A 17,163-nucleotide genomic window follows, 5' to 3' on the forward strand; every position below is an offset into this window, starting at 1 on the left:
ATCCCAGTCTGGGACAGTAAGTTGGGGAGGGGAAGGATGAACAGGATACTGTCACCACCAAAGAAATAAAACTATTCCCCTTTTACTAAGTGAAATGTTACAAACTGCCCCCCCCCAAAAAAAAACACCTCAAGCATTCACATTAAACGAATAGGACAAGGTCAAAAGGTGAGGTTTTTGATTTACTGCTTTATAATCTTAAAAGAAAAAAAAAAGGCAACCACACCTCTAACCGCAGGTGAGGTGAGATGGAGAACAAACGCTACAGTATGTGGCTAGAGTGGAGGATCCAGGTTTTCCCTTGACGTGGCATGGGGCTTTGGAGGCAAGGAGTGTGGAGAGGAGACCCTGGCTGGGCACTTATTGCTGGCTGGGAACTGGCTGGGGTGGGGGTGGGCAATCAGGTTGAAGTAGAAAACGTCTAACACCAAAGCTGAGGGCGGTCATTTAAGGGTGAAGGTATCGGTACGTTTTCCATGCACACTAGAGGTGGGAGTGAGGTGTGGAAGCCCACAGGTTGGTGTTTGGTCCAGTTTCCTGCAGTGGCAGCCCCCTCTCGGGGAGAATTTGGGAGAGGGTTACAATATCCTACAACATCAGGTAGGTCAACAGGAGGTCACACAAGTGTGGCGCTCTTTAAATTTGATTCAGGTAAGTGGCTAGTGGGGGGCCCTGGGTGAGAAGGTGGCCAGCACCCTGGAGGGGGCATTGCACCAGGAGTTGAGGGGCTCGGTTGGGGAAAGGACAATAGTACCAGTGTTCACAGACGGCAGGGAAACAATAAATTAGGACTTCATGTTGCTATCATTTGGCATAACACACTCAGGCATTTTTTTTTCTTTTTTTCCTTCTTTTAAATATAAGGCAACTTGCCAACACATAATTTAAAAACTGGTCTTCAGCCACATTGCTTCAGATCACTACAGATTTTCTGGCTAAGGAACAGTGAGAATAAACCCAAACCCTTCAGTTATCAGCTCACATTCCCCAACGACAGGAGGAAAGGCAAGGGCTTATTATTATTTATAAAGCCCAACTGTGCAACAGAAGACAGGTGCAAAAATTTACAACAAAACAATCTAAAGTTACAGAGAAGTGTTGAATTTCTAGACAACTAATTGTCACTTGGGAATGAGTCCCATTGGTCCTGGAACAGGTGGAAGATGCTCTAAGAATGGGCAAGGGGCAAAGGGGCCGTTTCCAACACCAGCCCGCTGCAACGGTCAGAACCATGCTCATTTGGTAAAGGAAGAAGTCAAAGAGCTTAAGGCTTTGTGTTTTTCCTTTTGTTCTTCAGTAAGCTGAAGGGTGGCAAAATGTAAGGGCGAATGTACCTGCGGCCACTCATACACAGCGCTCCTCCAACCCACTCACTCACACAGAAACAGGACATTAGAACTTACAGTGTGGACTAATAATTCTTAGCCAGTGTAGAGAACCAAATGCATTTTAACTTTTCTTAAACTTTTTTGGTGTTTTTAGTTCCAGACTCTAATGTGATCACCCTTTATCTATAACTAATTCAAGTAAGGTAGTTTTTGTTTTGCTTTTTTTTTCTTTCTTTCTTTTTTTTTTTTTTTTTTCTTTTCTTAAGAGGGAGGGGAGGCAGGGATGAGGACAGTCGTTGAGTTTGGAGAGAGGCAACAGTGACAGGAGGTCTTGAGAATGCCAGATAGCCACTGCATTTCTCTGGAGGGGAGTTAAGAACCAAGATGCCAATGCAAAGGTTTTCTCTGAGTCTCAAGGCTTTGGCAAGGACAAGTGCAGCGGCTTGGGAGCAACAGACCAAGCCTTGAGGAATAGGAGCAGCTGGGGATGGTGAGGATTGTATTTATTTTGACTGACATCTTTGGGGGAATAAAGAATTAAGTTTCCAGAGCACTTAGAAAGTCTGGTTTTCCAGTCCCAGACAGGGAAGCCTAACTTGAGGGCCTAGGCCACTCCCCTCAGCCATACCTCAGTCCCAAAACAAACAGAAGCTCAAAAAAAGATGGCGAGAGTCAAAGTGGTCAGGGTGAAGACTGCCTAGTGGGCAGGTGGCTGAGGGGACAGGGTTAGGTTCTAACAGAAAACCAAGAGTTGCTTGAGGGAAGAATAAAAGACCTTCTTCTGCCCCCAAACAGACCCCGCCATGTTCCCTTCCTTAGACATCTAAGGATGATCACACTGGAGCAGTGAAACTTTCAAACTATCCAGTTCCTTAAAAGTAAGACTAAACCTAGAAGGGCGATGTGTGACGTGCTGCCTGAGGAGGGCGTCACGGCTCCCTATCTATACCCTGGGTGCTGAACATGAAGACTTCGACTATCTGTGGGGTCGGGGGCTCGGGCGCCGGGGGCTCGGTGGGCCTTGCTCAACATGGCCAGGCTCTGTTCTCGGAAGCAGGCCTGCTGGAAATCCCCACTCAGGTAATCCACTGTCTGCATCACGCTGTTCTGGCTTGCCACTGGACCACCCCCAGTCCCTGCTCGGTAGTGAGCCCCAGGAGCCGCCGCACAGTCGAGGGGTGCACCCGTGGGCTGCCCACCATGGAACGGCATGGCGAGGTCCTGAGACCCCGAGCTGTCGCTATTGGGAGTTGGTAGAATGTTGTTCCACAGGGGTTGGAAGTAGTGACCATTGGGATAGGCCAGTGGGGCTGGCAGGCCGTTGACTGGTGGGGACGGGGTCGGCTTCTCCAAGGGTGGCTTCAGATGGAAGGACTGTGCCAGGCAGAGTTCCTGCGGGTAGGCAGGAGCCTTGGCTACAAAACCAGGCGCTGCCACCTCACGTCCTGCTGTATGTTTGCCCGTCAGGCCGGGGACCGGTGTCCCACCAGCCTCGCTGCACATCTGTTGTAGGTGGGCCAGCTGGTGCTGGTTCCAGGTAACTGGCTTGAGGTCGCTAGGGTAGCCAGTGGGGGCTCGAGCGATGCCTGCGGGCAGGTTAACAGGGCCTGCAGCAGGCAGTGCGGCTGTGACCGCATGGGTGTGCTCCATGGGATTGACCACACATGAAGGCATTGGCGTGGGGACGCTGTGGGTCGACACCCGCGTGCTTGCATTGATGAGCAGACTGCGACTAATAGGGCTGGGGTTGGCGATCTGGCCCTCACACACTGAGGTAGTGCTGATGCCTGCCCTCGTCTGGCAAAACTGGTTGATCTGGTGCACGATGCTGCTCAGGTCCGGGGGCTGGCTGTGTTGCAGGGTGGCCGCCATCGAAAGGGGGATAGTTGAGGTAGACACGGTCACATTCGGGGGAGCATCTGAGTCTGGCATCTTCCGGCCTCCATGCAGCAAGGGATTAGGGGGGTGCTGGAGACCCTGGTGAGTTAGGGCCTGTGGGTGGACCAAGCCCTGGGTTTGGGCCATCGGCTGAGGGTGGCCCATGCCCTGAGGCTGCTGGAGGCTCTGCGGGTGAGACAGTGCCTGTGGTGGTGGTATACCCTGAGGGTGCTGCAGTGTCTGGGGAGGGGCATGGGCCAGGGTCTGTGCATGCTGCAGGGCCTGCTGGCGGGCCAGAGCCTGGGCCTGGGGGTGGGCTAAAGTGCTGGGTGCCACAGTAGCATAGGGTGCCACTGGGGGGTTCATGATGGCCTCAGGGAGTAGCCGGGCTCGGGTGCCGTCAAAGTCCTTGAGTATGCTTTTGGCTGGCACTTTGACAATGGCAAGCAGGCCCGCCTTGGCGGCAGCCTGAGTCGGGTAGGGGCTGTAGCGCTGGGCTGACGTGTCGAGGCCGTTCACAGTACGACGAACGTGTTTCCGCTGGGGAACCTTCACACTGTTGGGGAAGATTTTTACAGTCAGTGGGTTGTTTGCGACCTTCTTAGCATACGCGTCCAATTCGGCTGGGGTAGGATAGTGAGCAGTTCTCATTTTCTGTGTAGTGTCCCCTAGAGAGAGAAAGAGAGAAAGAGAGAGAAAGGGAAGGAGAGCAGAGAGGAAGGGAGCTCATCAGTGGCAAGCCAACCAGCCTTTCTAGAATCCCCTGCTGAAGCCTTGGAGAGGAGGAGGCCGTCACTGTAGTTTACCCTGCATCCACACCGAGTCCCCGCAATCACAAGGATGGCTGACACGCACTGGGTACGTACAGTAGGCCAGGCCAGGGACTAGGGGACAGGCTACCTCAGTGATCCTCACCGCCACTATTACAAGAGGCAGATGCCCTGGGAGCCTGTTTATGAAGTCTCTAAAGATCAGGATTGTAAAGCAAATTTCTGTGAGCCCAGCCAGCTCTCACGGCCATCACCAAAAGTTCTTCAGTACATGAGGCTCCAGGTTCCTACCCACCGTGACGGTGTGGGGAGAAGCAGAGCCGCCTGTCGGTGCCCTCAGTCATTCATGACACTGGTAAAGGGCGCATTCTTAGTCCCATGCTTTGGTCTCCAGCGGCCAGTGAGGCAGCTGGGATACCATACCCATGGGTGGACAGGCACACCTGGCACCGAGAACAAGACACTTTTTCAGGAGAGGAGGAGGAAGCTGCCAACATCTCCCACTCACAAGTTGACTTTTGTTTAGTTTAGTGGGTGCCTGACTGGTTCAAGATCAAAAGTCTTTATTTATTTGCCTGTGTGGAGGGAGGATGATAACAAATGACAGAGCAGCCGGAAGGGACTAAGAAGAAAAGATTCAGACCATCTCTTAAGTTCTAGGTGCCAAAAACTGTCTGTATTTGGTCCATGTCAGCTGTCACTTTCCAAAAAGGAAGAGGAAGACTTCCTCTGGAAACTGCAGGAACCCCACTCAGCGCCTCATCAGTGTTACCAGGCTCCTTGTTCTCATCTCCCGGTGCCTCCCATCAGGACTCCAGCGGATGCTGGGTTTCCAATCCAGAAAGAAAAAATTCCCATAACAAGAGCTCTTTAAGGATCCCAGGCTCCCTCCTACAAGGGATCTCTGCTGTTTTCTTTTCTCAGAGAAGGGGTCTACCCTGAGCACACACAAAAGCACTTACTGACTACTGAATGAGGAAGTATACACACTGCCCAAAGCAGAGGAAAATGGCTTGGCACGGAGCCTGGGCTCAGCTGGCTGACTCTCTCCTGCTTCCTCCCTTGGCAGAAAGAAGCCAAGAAAGACCAAGGGCTAGTCTGTTAAGAGCACAGCTGGTAGCTTTGGTTGGCCTTGGCCCAAAGGAGACTCCATTCAAAGTCATGTCACTGGGCACCAAGTGGAACAGAAGCAGACTTAGGGGAGCATGTTAGAAGAGCTGTTCTCTGAAGCAGGGAAAGAAAAAGTTTCAAGTCTAGGAGGAATGAGTGCGGGGTCCCTGTTCTAAAAAGCAGGCTGCTGCTGGAGATGTAGCTAGTCTCAGTTTATCACCCTACATAACTGTCCAACGTTAGACACCAAACAGCAATGCATTTAGAAAAAAAGGTTCCCAGAAGCCCTCTGAACAGCTCAACTTTAAAAGCCATGTTAGCAGGACAGAGGCACAGTTCTACGACTCCACTGGCAGTGACCTGGAGAACTCTCTTTCTCCTACCAATCTTTACTTAGGCAAACCCAGAATTCCTTGCTTCACCACAGAAAAGAATTCCAGAACAAGCAAGGGTAAAGCAGAGTTATCAGGTTTATTAAGAGATTACAATATAGATTTTAAGTGTAAGGGCTGCAGAGGGGAAAAGGCACCCAGGAAAGTTAAGAAATAGCTGAGCATAGGAACGGGCTTTTCAAAGGCAAGTTATCCCAAGGTACATTTACAATGTGCATATACGTACACCATCCTAAGTCACATTATTTAGACTGTGTAATTTACTACAAGGTTTAAAGGTCGAAGAATTTTGTCTTATGTCTAAATGTAATTTTTTTTTTTTAATATAATTTTGGCCAGTGGTTGATGCTTGCTTTTAATCCCAGCATTCAGGAGGCAGAGGCAGGCGGATCTCTGAGTTCAAGGCCAGCCCAGTGTACAGTGAGTTTCAGGACAGCCAGATTTCATAAAGACTAGTCTCAAAAAAACAAAATGTTAAAAAAATTGTAATTTACATTATGAGTGGTTTGCCATCATGTAAGTCAATGCCTCTGGAGACCAGAAGAGGGCACTGGATCCCCTGGAACTGCAGCATGAGCTATTCTGAGCTACCGTGTGTGTGTGTGTGTGTGTGTGTGCGTGCGTGCGTGCGTGCGTGCGTGCGTGTGTGTGTGTGTGTGTGTGTGTGTTGGGAATTGAGCGCGGGTCCTCTGGAAGAGCAGCCAGTGCTCCTGATGACCCTTTTCCCTAGCTCCATGAAAACAGCGAAGTTGTTGCTTTTGTTTTAGAAGAATTTTCTTTTACAAATAAAGATGTAAGGTAGATTTTTTTGAATGCAGAAAAACTTGATGTTGTATAGCATATTTTGGCCCAAAGATGATGCACAAATTATTAATTACCTTTAAATGAGTTGTCTTCAAGAAAATGTATGCTGTCTTTTTTTTTTTTTTTTTTTTTTTACCATCAGAACAACTTTGTTCAGAGGTTTGGGGAAAGGCTGGAGAAGTCCACGCTGTCTGCAGGGAAGATCTTAGAAGAGTCCCGGTGCTAAAAGCATATGCTGTCTTATTAGGCAGTCTGAGCTTTACCAGTGGAGACAGCAGAAAGACAGACCAGGTTCCTGGATGAAAGGCCTCTTTCTCTTCCTGTTTCTCGTCATACTTTCTGTTACTCTGTTCTACCTCATGTAAACTTATACAGTCATTCAAGTACTGAGAAGGCAGAGTTTTAGGCCAGCATGGACTGTGGAGAGTTCTAGGACAGCCAGGGCTAAATAGATAGCCAGGGCTAAATAGAGACCCTGTCTCAAAAAAACAAAATAAGGAACTGGAGAGCTGGCTCAGTGGTTAAGAGCACTGACTGCTCTTCCAGAGGACCTGGGTTCAATTCCCAGCACCCACATGGCAGCTCACAACTGTCTGTAACTCCAGTTCCAGGGGATCTGACATCCTCACAGACATACTTGAAGGCAAAACACCAGTGCACATAAAATAAATAAAATCATTAAAACACAAAACAAACAAAAAATCCCAAGACCTTACATGGACTTCTTCTCAGTGTCTTTTTGAGTCTACCTATTATTATTGATCACATGTGTATTTGTGTGTGAGTGGTACGGGGCTGTCAGATCACAGCTGCACACATCGGCTCTCTCCTTCCACTTTTATGTTGGTTCTGGGGGTTGAACTTAGGTAGCCAGGCTTGCATGGCAAGCATCTTATCTACGCGGCCGACTCACCAGTGCATGCGGCACTGGGCCCCATCCCCTTAGGTTTCTGGAATCCAGACCTCACTCTATAGGAGGGCAGCTACTCTTTACAGGTGTAAGGCACTGTGCTCAACTCCCCACCTACTCCAACTCTCTCAGTAAGCCCACACTCATACTAGGGAGGGTCCTGTTTCTCTGTTTCCTGTGTCTCTCCTCTTCTCTTAATGTTCACTTCCACCTCATTTACAGCCTTCATTGGTCTAGGGCTGTGCTTGGTTAATAAGGTTCTGGTTTAAGTACCCAGCAATGCATTGACTGGGCATGACTTGTGCATGCTTATAATCCCAGCACTCGGGAGACAGGAGTAGAAGGATCAGGAGTTCAAGGTCTTCCTCAACTACAAGGAAAGCTAAAGGCTGTTCTGGGATATATGACTGACTGACTGACTGACTCTTTCTCTCTCCCCCCGCTCAAGATACAGTTTCTCTGTGTAGCCCAAACTTGATCTAAAGGCCATGCTGGCCTCAAACTCAGAGATCTGTCTGCCTTTGGGTGCTGTGATTAAAGGCATGTGCCATGACCATCTAGCCATGACAACTCTAAATAAGTGAATAAACTGAAACCTGTGTTTCATGTGTGCTTGCCTGTGGAGGCCAAGTGACACAGTGAACTCTACAATCACTCCTCCACTTTATTCTCCTTCATTTAAAAAAAAACAACAACAACAACAAAAAAAATCAGTGCTTTGAGAATTTTGTACAATTATTTTGATATTCATTGGAGACAGGATCTCTCACGGAACCTGGGCTCACTGATTCCAAAAGACTAGCTAGCTGGTGAGTCTCACAGACCCTCTTCCTGTGCATGGCTGAGCCTCGCTTTACTTGAGTCCTGGGAAACCAGATTCAGATCCTCATGCTGACACATGCTTTAACCATCTCTAACTTTGCCTCACACTAACTAGTCCTGAAATTGTTTTCTGCTGCTCTGCAGCTTAGTGAAAAATACCTGAGTTGGGGGGATGGAGGTAGTGAGGATGGGGGTGGCTCATGCCTTAGCCCTCACTCAGGAGGCAGAGGAAGGCAGATCCCTGAGTCCAGGACATTGAGGGCTACACAGAGAAACCCTGTCTTAAAAAAGGAAAAGAAAGCAAGCAAGAAAAAAAAAAAAGTCACAGGTTCAAATGGCTGGGTTGTGGTAGTTCATATCTGTAATACCAGCTTCATGCCAGCCTGGGCCACAGACTAAGATCTTGTCTTGGCTGGAGAGATGGCTCGGAGGTTAAGAGCACTCCTTGATCTTCCAGAGGACCTGAGTTCAGTTCCCAGTAACGACAAGGTGGCTCAGAACCTTCTAGAATGAGATCTGGTGCCCTCTTCTGGCGTTCAGTATATATGCAGGCAAAACATTGTATATGTAATAAAATAAATAAATATTAAAGGGGGGGCAGCAGCTGGAGAGATGGCTCAGCACTTAGGAACACTGGCTGCTCTTCCAGAGGACCTGGGTTTAATTCCCAGAAACCACATGGCAGCTCACAACTGTCTGTAATTCCAGGATCCAACACCCTCACACAGACATACATGCAGGCAAAACACCAATGTGCATAAGATAAAAACAAATTATTCCTTTTTAAAAAGCCTGAGGCAAACAAAACTACCCTGGCGTGGCCTGCGTAGTCATTTGGCTGCTAGAGCAGAAGTGACTGATGCTGACAACCCAGCACAGTGCTTTACCTAGAAGACACACAGCACATCTGGGAAGGGCAGCCCTACCCAAAGCAACAGCCAGGACTCAGCTGAGCAACCAAAGTCCCAAGTGCTGGGTTTTCTTTAGTTCAAGTGGACAATGCAGATCTATCCCGAGCCCTTCTCTAAGCCCATCTTCATGTGGAGTGGCCATCTCTCCTTGAAATCAAAGCAGCTTGTTAAAGAGTCAGTTCTCAGGATTTTCCCTAGATGGCAGAAAGACGGGTATGCTTCTACCGCTGCCGACAGTGAAAAGAGCAGCTGAATTAGGGGAAAAACCAACAGGGAGAGGGAGGATGCAGACTGGAGCTCCTGCTGAGGAGACCCTGAGAGTGAGGAGCACACAGAACATGAGCACTCTCCTACTCTGGAATCCACTGCCACTCGCTCCCCACACTGGATTAAGCTTAGCCTTTTTCCTTTTCTTCCCTCTCCACTTTCACTTTTTTCTGGGTCTCATGCACCTCATGCTGACTTGAAATCCTGATCCTTCTGTTTCTACTTTATATAAGTCACCATGATCAGACTTCTATTTGATATTTTGAAACAGGGTCCCACAATGCAGACCAGGTGGGTCTTAAAGTCTGCTTCTCTTGCCATTGCCTCCCAAGGGCTTAGATTCCAGAGGCTACATATCCAGCTTCCTACTTGGCTGTGGAGACAGGATCTCACGTTGCAGTTACAGATGGCCCTAACTCAGGATCTTCCTGTTTTAGCCCCCTAAGTGTTAGGATTTTAGGTGTGTGCTATCATGCTTGGCTTTTTGTTAACGTATTCTTATGGCAACTCTCCCATATACACAGGCTCACCTTACTTTCGTGACAAGTTCCTCTAACCAGACAGCAGATCTTTCAGTTTTGTCTAAGAAGGAAGAGCTTAAGAAGCTGGCATGGCTATAATATGGACACAGGACAGTGTAGAGAACTATACATCTGTGGCTAAAAAAAAAAAAAAAAAGTTTCTACCTAGAGTCAAACTATGGCTCCATCATTTAAGAGCTGAAGACTTGGTAGTACTGCTAATTTATCAATGAAGTGAAACCTGCTTTAATGTTACAAAATTACTAATATAAAGAGACTCTTTTGAAGCCTGCTGTGGTGGCACACCCCTTTATCTCAGCACTCTGGAGGCAGAGGCAGGAGGATCCCTGAATTTGAGGCCAGCTTGATATACAAAGAGAGTTCCACGACAGCCAGGGGGGCTGTTACACAGAGAAACCCTGTCTCAAAAGAGAGGGGAGAGGCTAGAACAGGAAAAATGTGGTATGAACACGAATCACAGCTGTTTCTAGTTATTCAAGGAAAGTGGGTTTAGCAGAGCCTGCCAGTCAGGACAAAGAAACTAATCAGGGAAGCAGCAACTGTAGGAGGACCTCTGACCACAAGCTGGAGAGCTGGTATGACAGAAAACACTGTTGTCTATTCTAGAGACTTGGGGTGTGGTGGGGTGCAGTAAGGTTCTGAAATCCAGTTCCCTTCAGAGGTCTCCTTGGTTATCCTTTTGTTGAATTCTGGTGGGAACTCGGAATCTAGAGGTAGACGGTTTGGGAGTCTCCCTGGATTGAGTTCTGGCCCAGCAATGGATAGTCATGTGACATGCACGCTGCGTGTGTAAGAGCAAGCAAGGCATGGGATACTGTGACTCACTGCACTTGAGCAGCTGAGGTAGGATCATTACAGTGATGAGTAGGAGTGATGTCCTGTCTCTGAAAACTAAAGAACAAGGAGAGTAAGAGTCTCCCATGTAGAATGACTGAATAGGGACAGTGAGGACCGGCAGGTAAAGCTCTTACTATGTTTCATCTGAGCCTGAGAACCTAATTTTGGTTCTGGGAACTCTGTGGAAGGAAAGCAGCGACTCCTGAAAGCTATCCTTGAATGTCATAAGTGTACTATTGCAGCATTCAAGAGCCTGTGCACACACCTATACAAGGGCACGCTCACACACACATGCGCCAACACACACGTGCACATTCACTTACAAACACACAGGGTGCTCAATGCCTGTGGAAGCCTTACTTAAGAAGCTAGGGAAGAAGAACCACTTGAGCCCAGGAGTTTAAGAACATCCTGGGCACCACAATTATACCCAAACTCGACAAAGGAAAAGAAACGAATATAATACATATAAAAAATGTAATGTAGTATCTAATGACTGAGCAGTTTACTGAACTTATCCAGTCTCTGGGTCAATTCACAATTGCCATGCCTTTCCACTAGAGAGCATGCCAATATCTAAAAAAAAAAAAACAAAACAAAACAAAACTAAAAAATAACCAGTATTTGTTCCAGGTGCCCCCAAGGCTCTGCATGCAGGAGGTAAAAACTGTCAACTAAAAGACAGCTTAGAAAAGATGGCTCAAAGGTTAAGAGCACCATCAGTTCTTGCCCCCTTCTGGCCTCTGTGGGCATCAGGCATGCAAGCAGTATACAGATGTGTAGGCAAAACACCCCCTAAACACTATTTTTTTAAAAAAGATAGTATGCTAGCTGGGGGTGGTAATGTATACTTGCAAATCACCAAACTAGGGAGGTAGAGGCAGGAGAATCTGGAGTTCACCGACAGCTCGGGGCACATAAGACTGTCTCAAAAGAAACCAACCCCCCAAAATCCATAAAACACAGAAAATGAAGCCACAACAAACAGAATCAAGATTAATCACTGTAGAAAGTACTTTGAGCCGCTACTTCACCCCTGATTCTGAGCTAGGAAAGTAAGCAGGAGTTTTGGGTTAAGGAAGAAAAATTCTCTGGTAAAAGATGGGCCACGAGAACATAGAGTCTATAAAGAGGGTTCCTAAACAGCTGAAGACCCTCAAACCAAGGGACACCGTGGCACATTCCTAGATGACATCCACCTAGCCCAGCATGTCCTCCAGCAGCTACAAACCCACTCAAAGCTAAACTGTCCTAACTTTGACTTGGTTTGAGACATGTAGCCCAGGATGGTCTTGCACTGGAAATTCTCCTGCCCCAGCCTGGCAAGCACTGGGATAACTGTATGCAACCCTCCCTACCCCGTGGCAACTCTTCTCTTCGGTCACCGAGCTCCCTCCCCTCTCATCCTACATAGGTTTCCAAGTGTCTCCTCTCAGCTGTGTTCTCAGGAGCCAGGACGAGGGCACAGGCCAGTGTGCTTGAGTGGATGATCATAGAACTTGGAACTGCCCAATCCTGATTTTGACAAAGGCTAGGGCAGAGGTAGAGCTGTATGGATGAGTGCTTCTCGAGCATGTGTGAGGCTGTAGGTTGGACTTTTATCACAAAGGGAAAAGGAGAATGGGAGAGAGAAAAGCAGGCCCATGGGGCTGGAGAGATGGCTCAGAGGTTAAGAGCACTATCTGCTCTTCCAGAGGTCCTGAGTTCAATTCCCAGCAACCATCTATAACGTGATCACTATGGTGCCCTCTTCTGATGTGCAGGTGTACATGCAGGTAGAGCACTCATATATAAAACAAGTAAAATCTTCAAGGAGAGAGAGAGAGAGAGAGAGAGAGAGAGAGAGAGAAAGAAAGAAAGAAAGAAAGAAAGAAAGCAAGCTGGCACAGAAGAGCTTGTTTATGAAGTCAGACAGAGCTTGTCATTAGATAAATTCAGAATCATTGAGGGTAAGCTTCTTTCTGCTCCTTGAAAGAAGTGAAGTCAAGTAGCTGTTCTTGATTCTTTATACACACACACACACACACACACACACACACACACACTTCTGTTGTTGTTGTTGTTTCTCTGTGTAGCCTTGGCTATCCTGGACTGGCTTTGTACAATCAGGCTGCCTCCCTGAGTGCTGGGATCATAGGTGCATACAACACTACACCCAGATATACAGAATTTTTACATTTTTACTATTTCATGTGTCTGTGCATCATTTTGAGCCTAGTGCCAGAAGAGGGAACATCAAATCCTGTGAAACTGAGTTACAAATAGTTGTGAGCTGCCACGTGAGTGCTGACAATCAAACCTGGCTCCTCTGCAAAAAAAATAGCCAGTGTTCTTAACCACTTAATCTCTTCAGGCCCACTTTTTTTTCTTTGTTTGTTTGGAGAGGGTTTCTCTGTATGTTTCTGCCTGTCCTGGAACTCGTTTTGTGGCCAGGCTCGCCTTGAACTCAGGCAGCCAACCTGCCTCTGCCTCCCGAGTGCTGGGAATAAAGCCATGTACCACCATGCTCAACTAGCCCCAGTGTTTTCTGAGACACAGTTTGGTATATCCCAAGCTAGCCATAAACTCTGGTAATCCCAAGTGCTGGGATTACAGGTCTGTGCTATTACGTCTGTTTTATTTGCTGCTGAAACCAAACTCAGGGCTTCGGGCAAGCTAAGCACACACTCCACCAAACTGGGTTAAAACCTCAGCTCCAATTTTATTTTTACCTTTTTTGTGTGTTTTTGAAACAGGGTCTCATTGAGTGGTCCTCACCAGGCAGAACTTGTAGACCAGGCTGGCCTCAAACTCATTTCTGCCTCTCAAATTCTGAGATTAAAGGTGTGTGCCACCGCACCCAGGTGTACTTTTATTTTTATAAAGGGTCCAAAAGCTAAGCTGCCCAGGGTGGCCTTGAACTTTCGATCTTTATGCCTCAGGCTTCCATATAACTAGCTTTATAGGCCTGTACCACCAGATCCACTAAGTCTAGACTATTTTTAAATGCTGATGGTCTCATGGCAAACTATTCATAATCTGCCCACCAAGTGTAGCTGCAGCATGCTTTTATAGAAAATTCCACTGAGCTGAAACTGAAGTTAGTTCCCATGTTTGTCTATGGCTGCCAACTTAGCAACCATGGAAGAGCCGAGAGATGCAACAGAGACTGTTGCCCGCAAAGCTAAAAAGAATGGCTTTCTGGCACTTCCAGAAAGCTTGCTAATGGCTGCCATGAAGGGTTCAGCTGAAGTGCTGTCCTGCTAAAGGAAGTCCCACTGCCTCACCCACTGCCTCTTTTTGCTCTAAAAAGGTTTATTCCAAGTTCAGGACTGGTTTTACACTTAAGACACTATACCTGTAATGGTGAGCCAGAAATAAACAGTACTGCCCTTGCCCATGTAGTCCAGGGACAGAAATAGCAAGCTGATCAAAGAACAAACTGTAATACTCCAATTTAAAGCAAAAATTAGGAGAGAAATCTGACAGACAGTTCTCAGAGGCTCAATCAGGCAGGAAGTACACTGATGGACAAACACCCCTGGAGAACCTGAGCAAGCAGGCTCCTGACCCCTGAGGAAAAAAGCTTCTTCACTCCTGGGAGCAGAAATCATGCTGCTCAGAGAGCAGACAGCAAAGCCTAGAACTGCCTGTTTCCATGGCACAGTGTGTTCTGAGATCAAAAAATCACCAACAGTGTAAACAGTTATTTCAGGAGTACAAAAGTGAGCTGGGCAATGAGTTCCATTCAGTCCCTCAGAGGGTTCAAAGAGAAGCACGTCTTTTAAAGTCCTATGATATATAGCCACCAAAGCTCTTGTAGCTTTGCTACGCAACAGAAAGCTGCCAGTAGTCAGTTAAGTTTGAACACACTGGGGAATTGCAGCATTTGAGAGGATTTCTCTGATCACCAAAGTACCTTGCACTACTGACAGACAGGGTCTTTGTAGCTGCTGTTCTCCATCTCAGCTCATGAATACCTTGGAAGTACCAAGACTCACGGTCCATGCACCACAGATGTGATGCTGCACAGCCCTCATATAGGAGACAAAACACAAGCTCACACACCTTTCCCTGGGAATCCAGATTACTTACATTTCTGAAGTCCAGTGTTCATCTGCGTGTGAGAAAGAAGCTGAAAGGACAGGTCACCTGGCCCTGGCAGACAGGCTAGCATGGCAGCCCAGCATCAACACAGCATGGGGCAGTGGCTCACACTGTAAGGAACAACAAAACACGGTCATGGAGCACAGGGCAGATCCTTCCACGAAGGGACGAGGGGCGTTCGCTGGGAGCAGCAGGGGACCAAGTACAGGCAGACAAGCAACTTAATAACACCATGCTGGTTAAAAACATAAAGTTCCTGTCTGTAGCAGCAATTCACCCTCAACTACTAATATAACAAAAATTATATTGCAGCCAGCACATGTGTGGGAGAAGCAAAAATTGGGAAATAGCTGTTCACATCAATAATTACAGGCACACTTGTGCACCTCAGCATTCATGGATTTGCAGGGTTAGCTCAGTCTTATTGTGGGTCAGAGCAGTCAAGGTGTTTCTTGAAATACAGGACAGACTCGCAAAGATACCCACGCCTGACTGTGATCTGGTACTCTAAACTCAGTTTTTGGTTGTTTTCTGTTTTGTGCAATGGAGCCTGGTTGAATCTGAAACTGGTGATCCTTCTGCCTCAGCCTTCTGACGTGCAGTGATTACAGAAACACATCACATGTGCGCAGCATTCTATTTCTATTTCTTTTGACAATCATCAAAAGAAATCCCATCTCTCCTGCACCCGAATTTCCAAGACAGGGTTTCTGTGTGTAGCCTCGGGTGTCCTGGAACTCACTCTGAGCACTGGGATGCTTGGCACCAGATTCCAACTGTGAATTCTGAGGAAGCCTCCTTTCCTGCTGTTTACAGTTAGACTTACTGTACCCCTAGAGGGGAGTAATACTGCTGGAGTGAAGCAAGGAAGCAACAGGCTACAGCGCACGCTTTGGCCAGATGATCTGCATACAATGTCAAGAAGGCGTGAGTTTATTCCGTGATGCTTATCAACAAGATGGACACAGCAGCACACTAGTCCTGCTGTAGGGGAGAAACCAAGTCTTCCGTATGCACCAGGAATGAATTTTAATCAAGAGAACAGACTATGATAAAATACACCAACTTCCTTCCCGATACTTCGGGGCCCGTTAGTCAAGGTAGCATGTTATAGCTTCAGGTGACAAGAAATAGCAAGACCAGTTCAAATGCCAACAGAGTCTACAAATCTCTGCATTCCCGAGGGTTCCCAGGCTGATGAGGATTTGACAACTTAGGACCAGCACCCGAAGAGGCTGCTGTGTCTAAGCAGCTATGGAAAGAACGGAGACAGAAGGCTTCAATGAAATAAGAGTTGTCCCAGAGTTTGGCATAGACTTGCTCTTCATGACTCTCTCTGGTGGGGGAGGGGAGAAAAGAATGAAGACAATGTGCCTAGTGCCTCAAGAAATAAAAGTCTCTTGTTGGAGTCAGAGGACTGGTGTTGTTTCTACCCTTTCCCTTATGAACGTTGGTCTCGTTTAAGAACCCTTTCCTTTTCCCTTTCTTTATTTTGGGGTTTTGTTTTGTTTTGTTTTTTTCTGAGACAGGGTTTCTCTGTGTAGCCTTGGCTGTCCTGGAACCACTCTGCAGACCAGCGTGGCCTCAAATTCAGAGATCCACCTGCCTCTGCCTCCTGCTGAGTACTGGGATTAAAGATGTACACCACCATACTCGTGACTTCAAGTATTTTCTTCTCTCTGTCCTCAAGCTTGCCTGCTCTCGAGTGGCATTTGAACAGCAGCTCTCTGATATAGGGAGGTCTGTGTGACTCAGGGAAGCGTCTACTGATGTGCAGTGTTTCCACTAAAGCAGGTGAAAGGGAAACATCTCACCCCTCTTTAAGGCAAGGCTTCTCTGTAGAGTCCTGTTTATCCTAGAATTCACTCTACAGACCAGGCTGTCCCGGAACTCAGAGATCCTGAGTGCTGGTATTAAAGGCATGCGCCGCCACCACCCCATTTCACATTTTTTTGATGAAAAGGAATTAAAGAATTTAATTTTGGAGGGAGACTTTAATACTCCTCCCCTGATGTACAGCCTTTATCATTTTTTAACAGTTCTCTAGAGCTTCTACAACCTGTTCTCAAACTCCACTTCTAAAAAGAATCCTTCTCTGGTCCCTACTAAGGACGCAGTTACCAAAACCCTTGGTGGGTAAAGCAGGTAGGCAGGTTCATAACAACTCAGAATCTCTATGGCAGCCCCAGGAGCTGCCTATAACATCCCTAGCTTTTGGCTTCTGGAAACCAGTGGTCCATTAAGAATGCCTTCCAAACCTTTTATTTGTTCGTCACAAAAGATACTGGGCCAAAGTAGTTATCAAGAGGAACTAAAGATAGTCCAACATTATTGTGGTCCTCGATTTGCAACCGTCTGACCTCCATAATGAGGCACTTCCGTTTACAACACCCATTTCTGCACTTGTACGGTGCCTTTTAGGTCTCCTCAGGGTAGAAAGGGCCCTTTAGTAACAGCAGGGCAGAATATGACTTAGGTGCCATCTGTAGGATGGTCACAATTGTGA

At 47.3% G+C, this 17,163-nt stretch overlaps 1 protein-coding gene across 5 annotated transcripts in view; it reads right to left on the reverse strand.

Moving 5' to 3' along the window:
- Positions 1-169: 169 nt before the first annotated feature.
- Fam222b (family with sequence similarity 222 member B) overlaps positions 170-17,163 on the reverse strand; it is a 62,635-nt gene continuing 45,641 nt past the window's right edge. For 3 of the 5 annotated variants that reach the window (XM_021630514.2, XM_060387215.1, XM_021630519.2), the window contains exons 2-3: positions 14,646-14,767; positions 170-3,874 (exon numbers count right to left, since the gene is read on the reverse strand). In XM_021630514.2, coding sequence (XP_021486189.2) covers positions 2,268-3,874; positions 14,646-14,727 — 1,689 coding nt within the window. In that variant the 5' untranslated portion in view covers positions 14,728-14,767 and the 3' untranslated portion in view covers positions 170-2,267. The remainder of the gene's footprint in view (positions 3,875-14,645; positions 14,768-17,163) is intronic. The other 2 variants (XM_021630522.2, XM_060387216.1) reach the window with 2 other exon arrangements.

The sequence above is a fragment of the Meriones unguiculatus genome, chromosome 7, assembly GCF_030254825.1.
Source record: "Meriones unguiculatus strain TT.TT164.6M chromosome 7, Bangor_MerUng_6.1, whole genome shotgun sequence".
Classification (NCBI taxonomy): Eukaryota; Metazoa; Chordata; class Mammalia; order Rodentia; family Muridae; genus Meriones; species Meriones unguiculatus.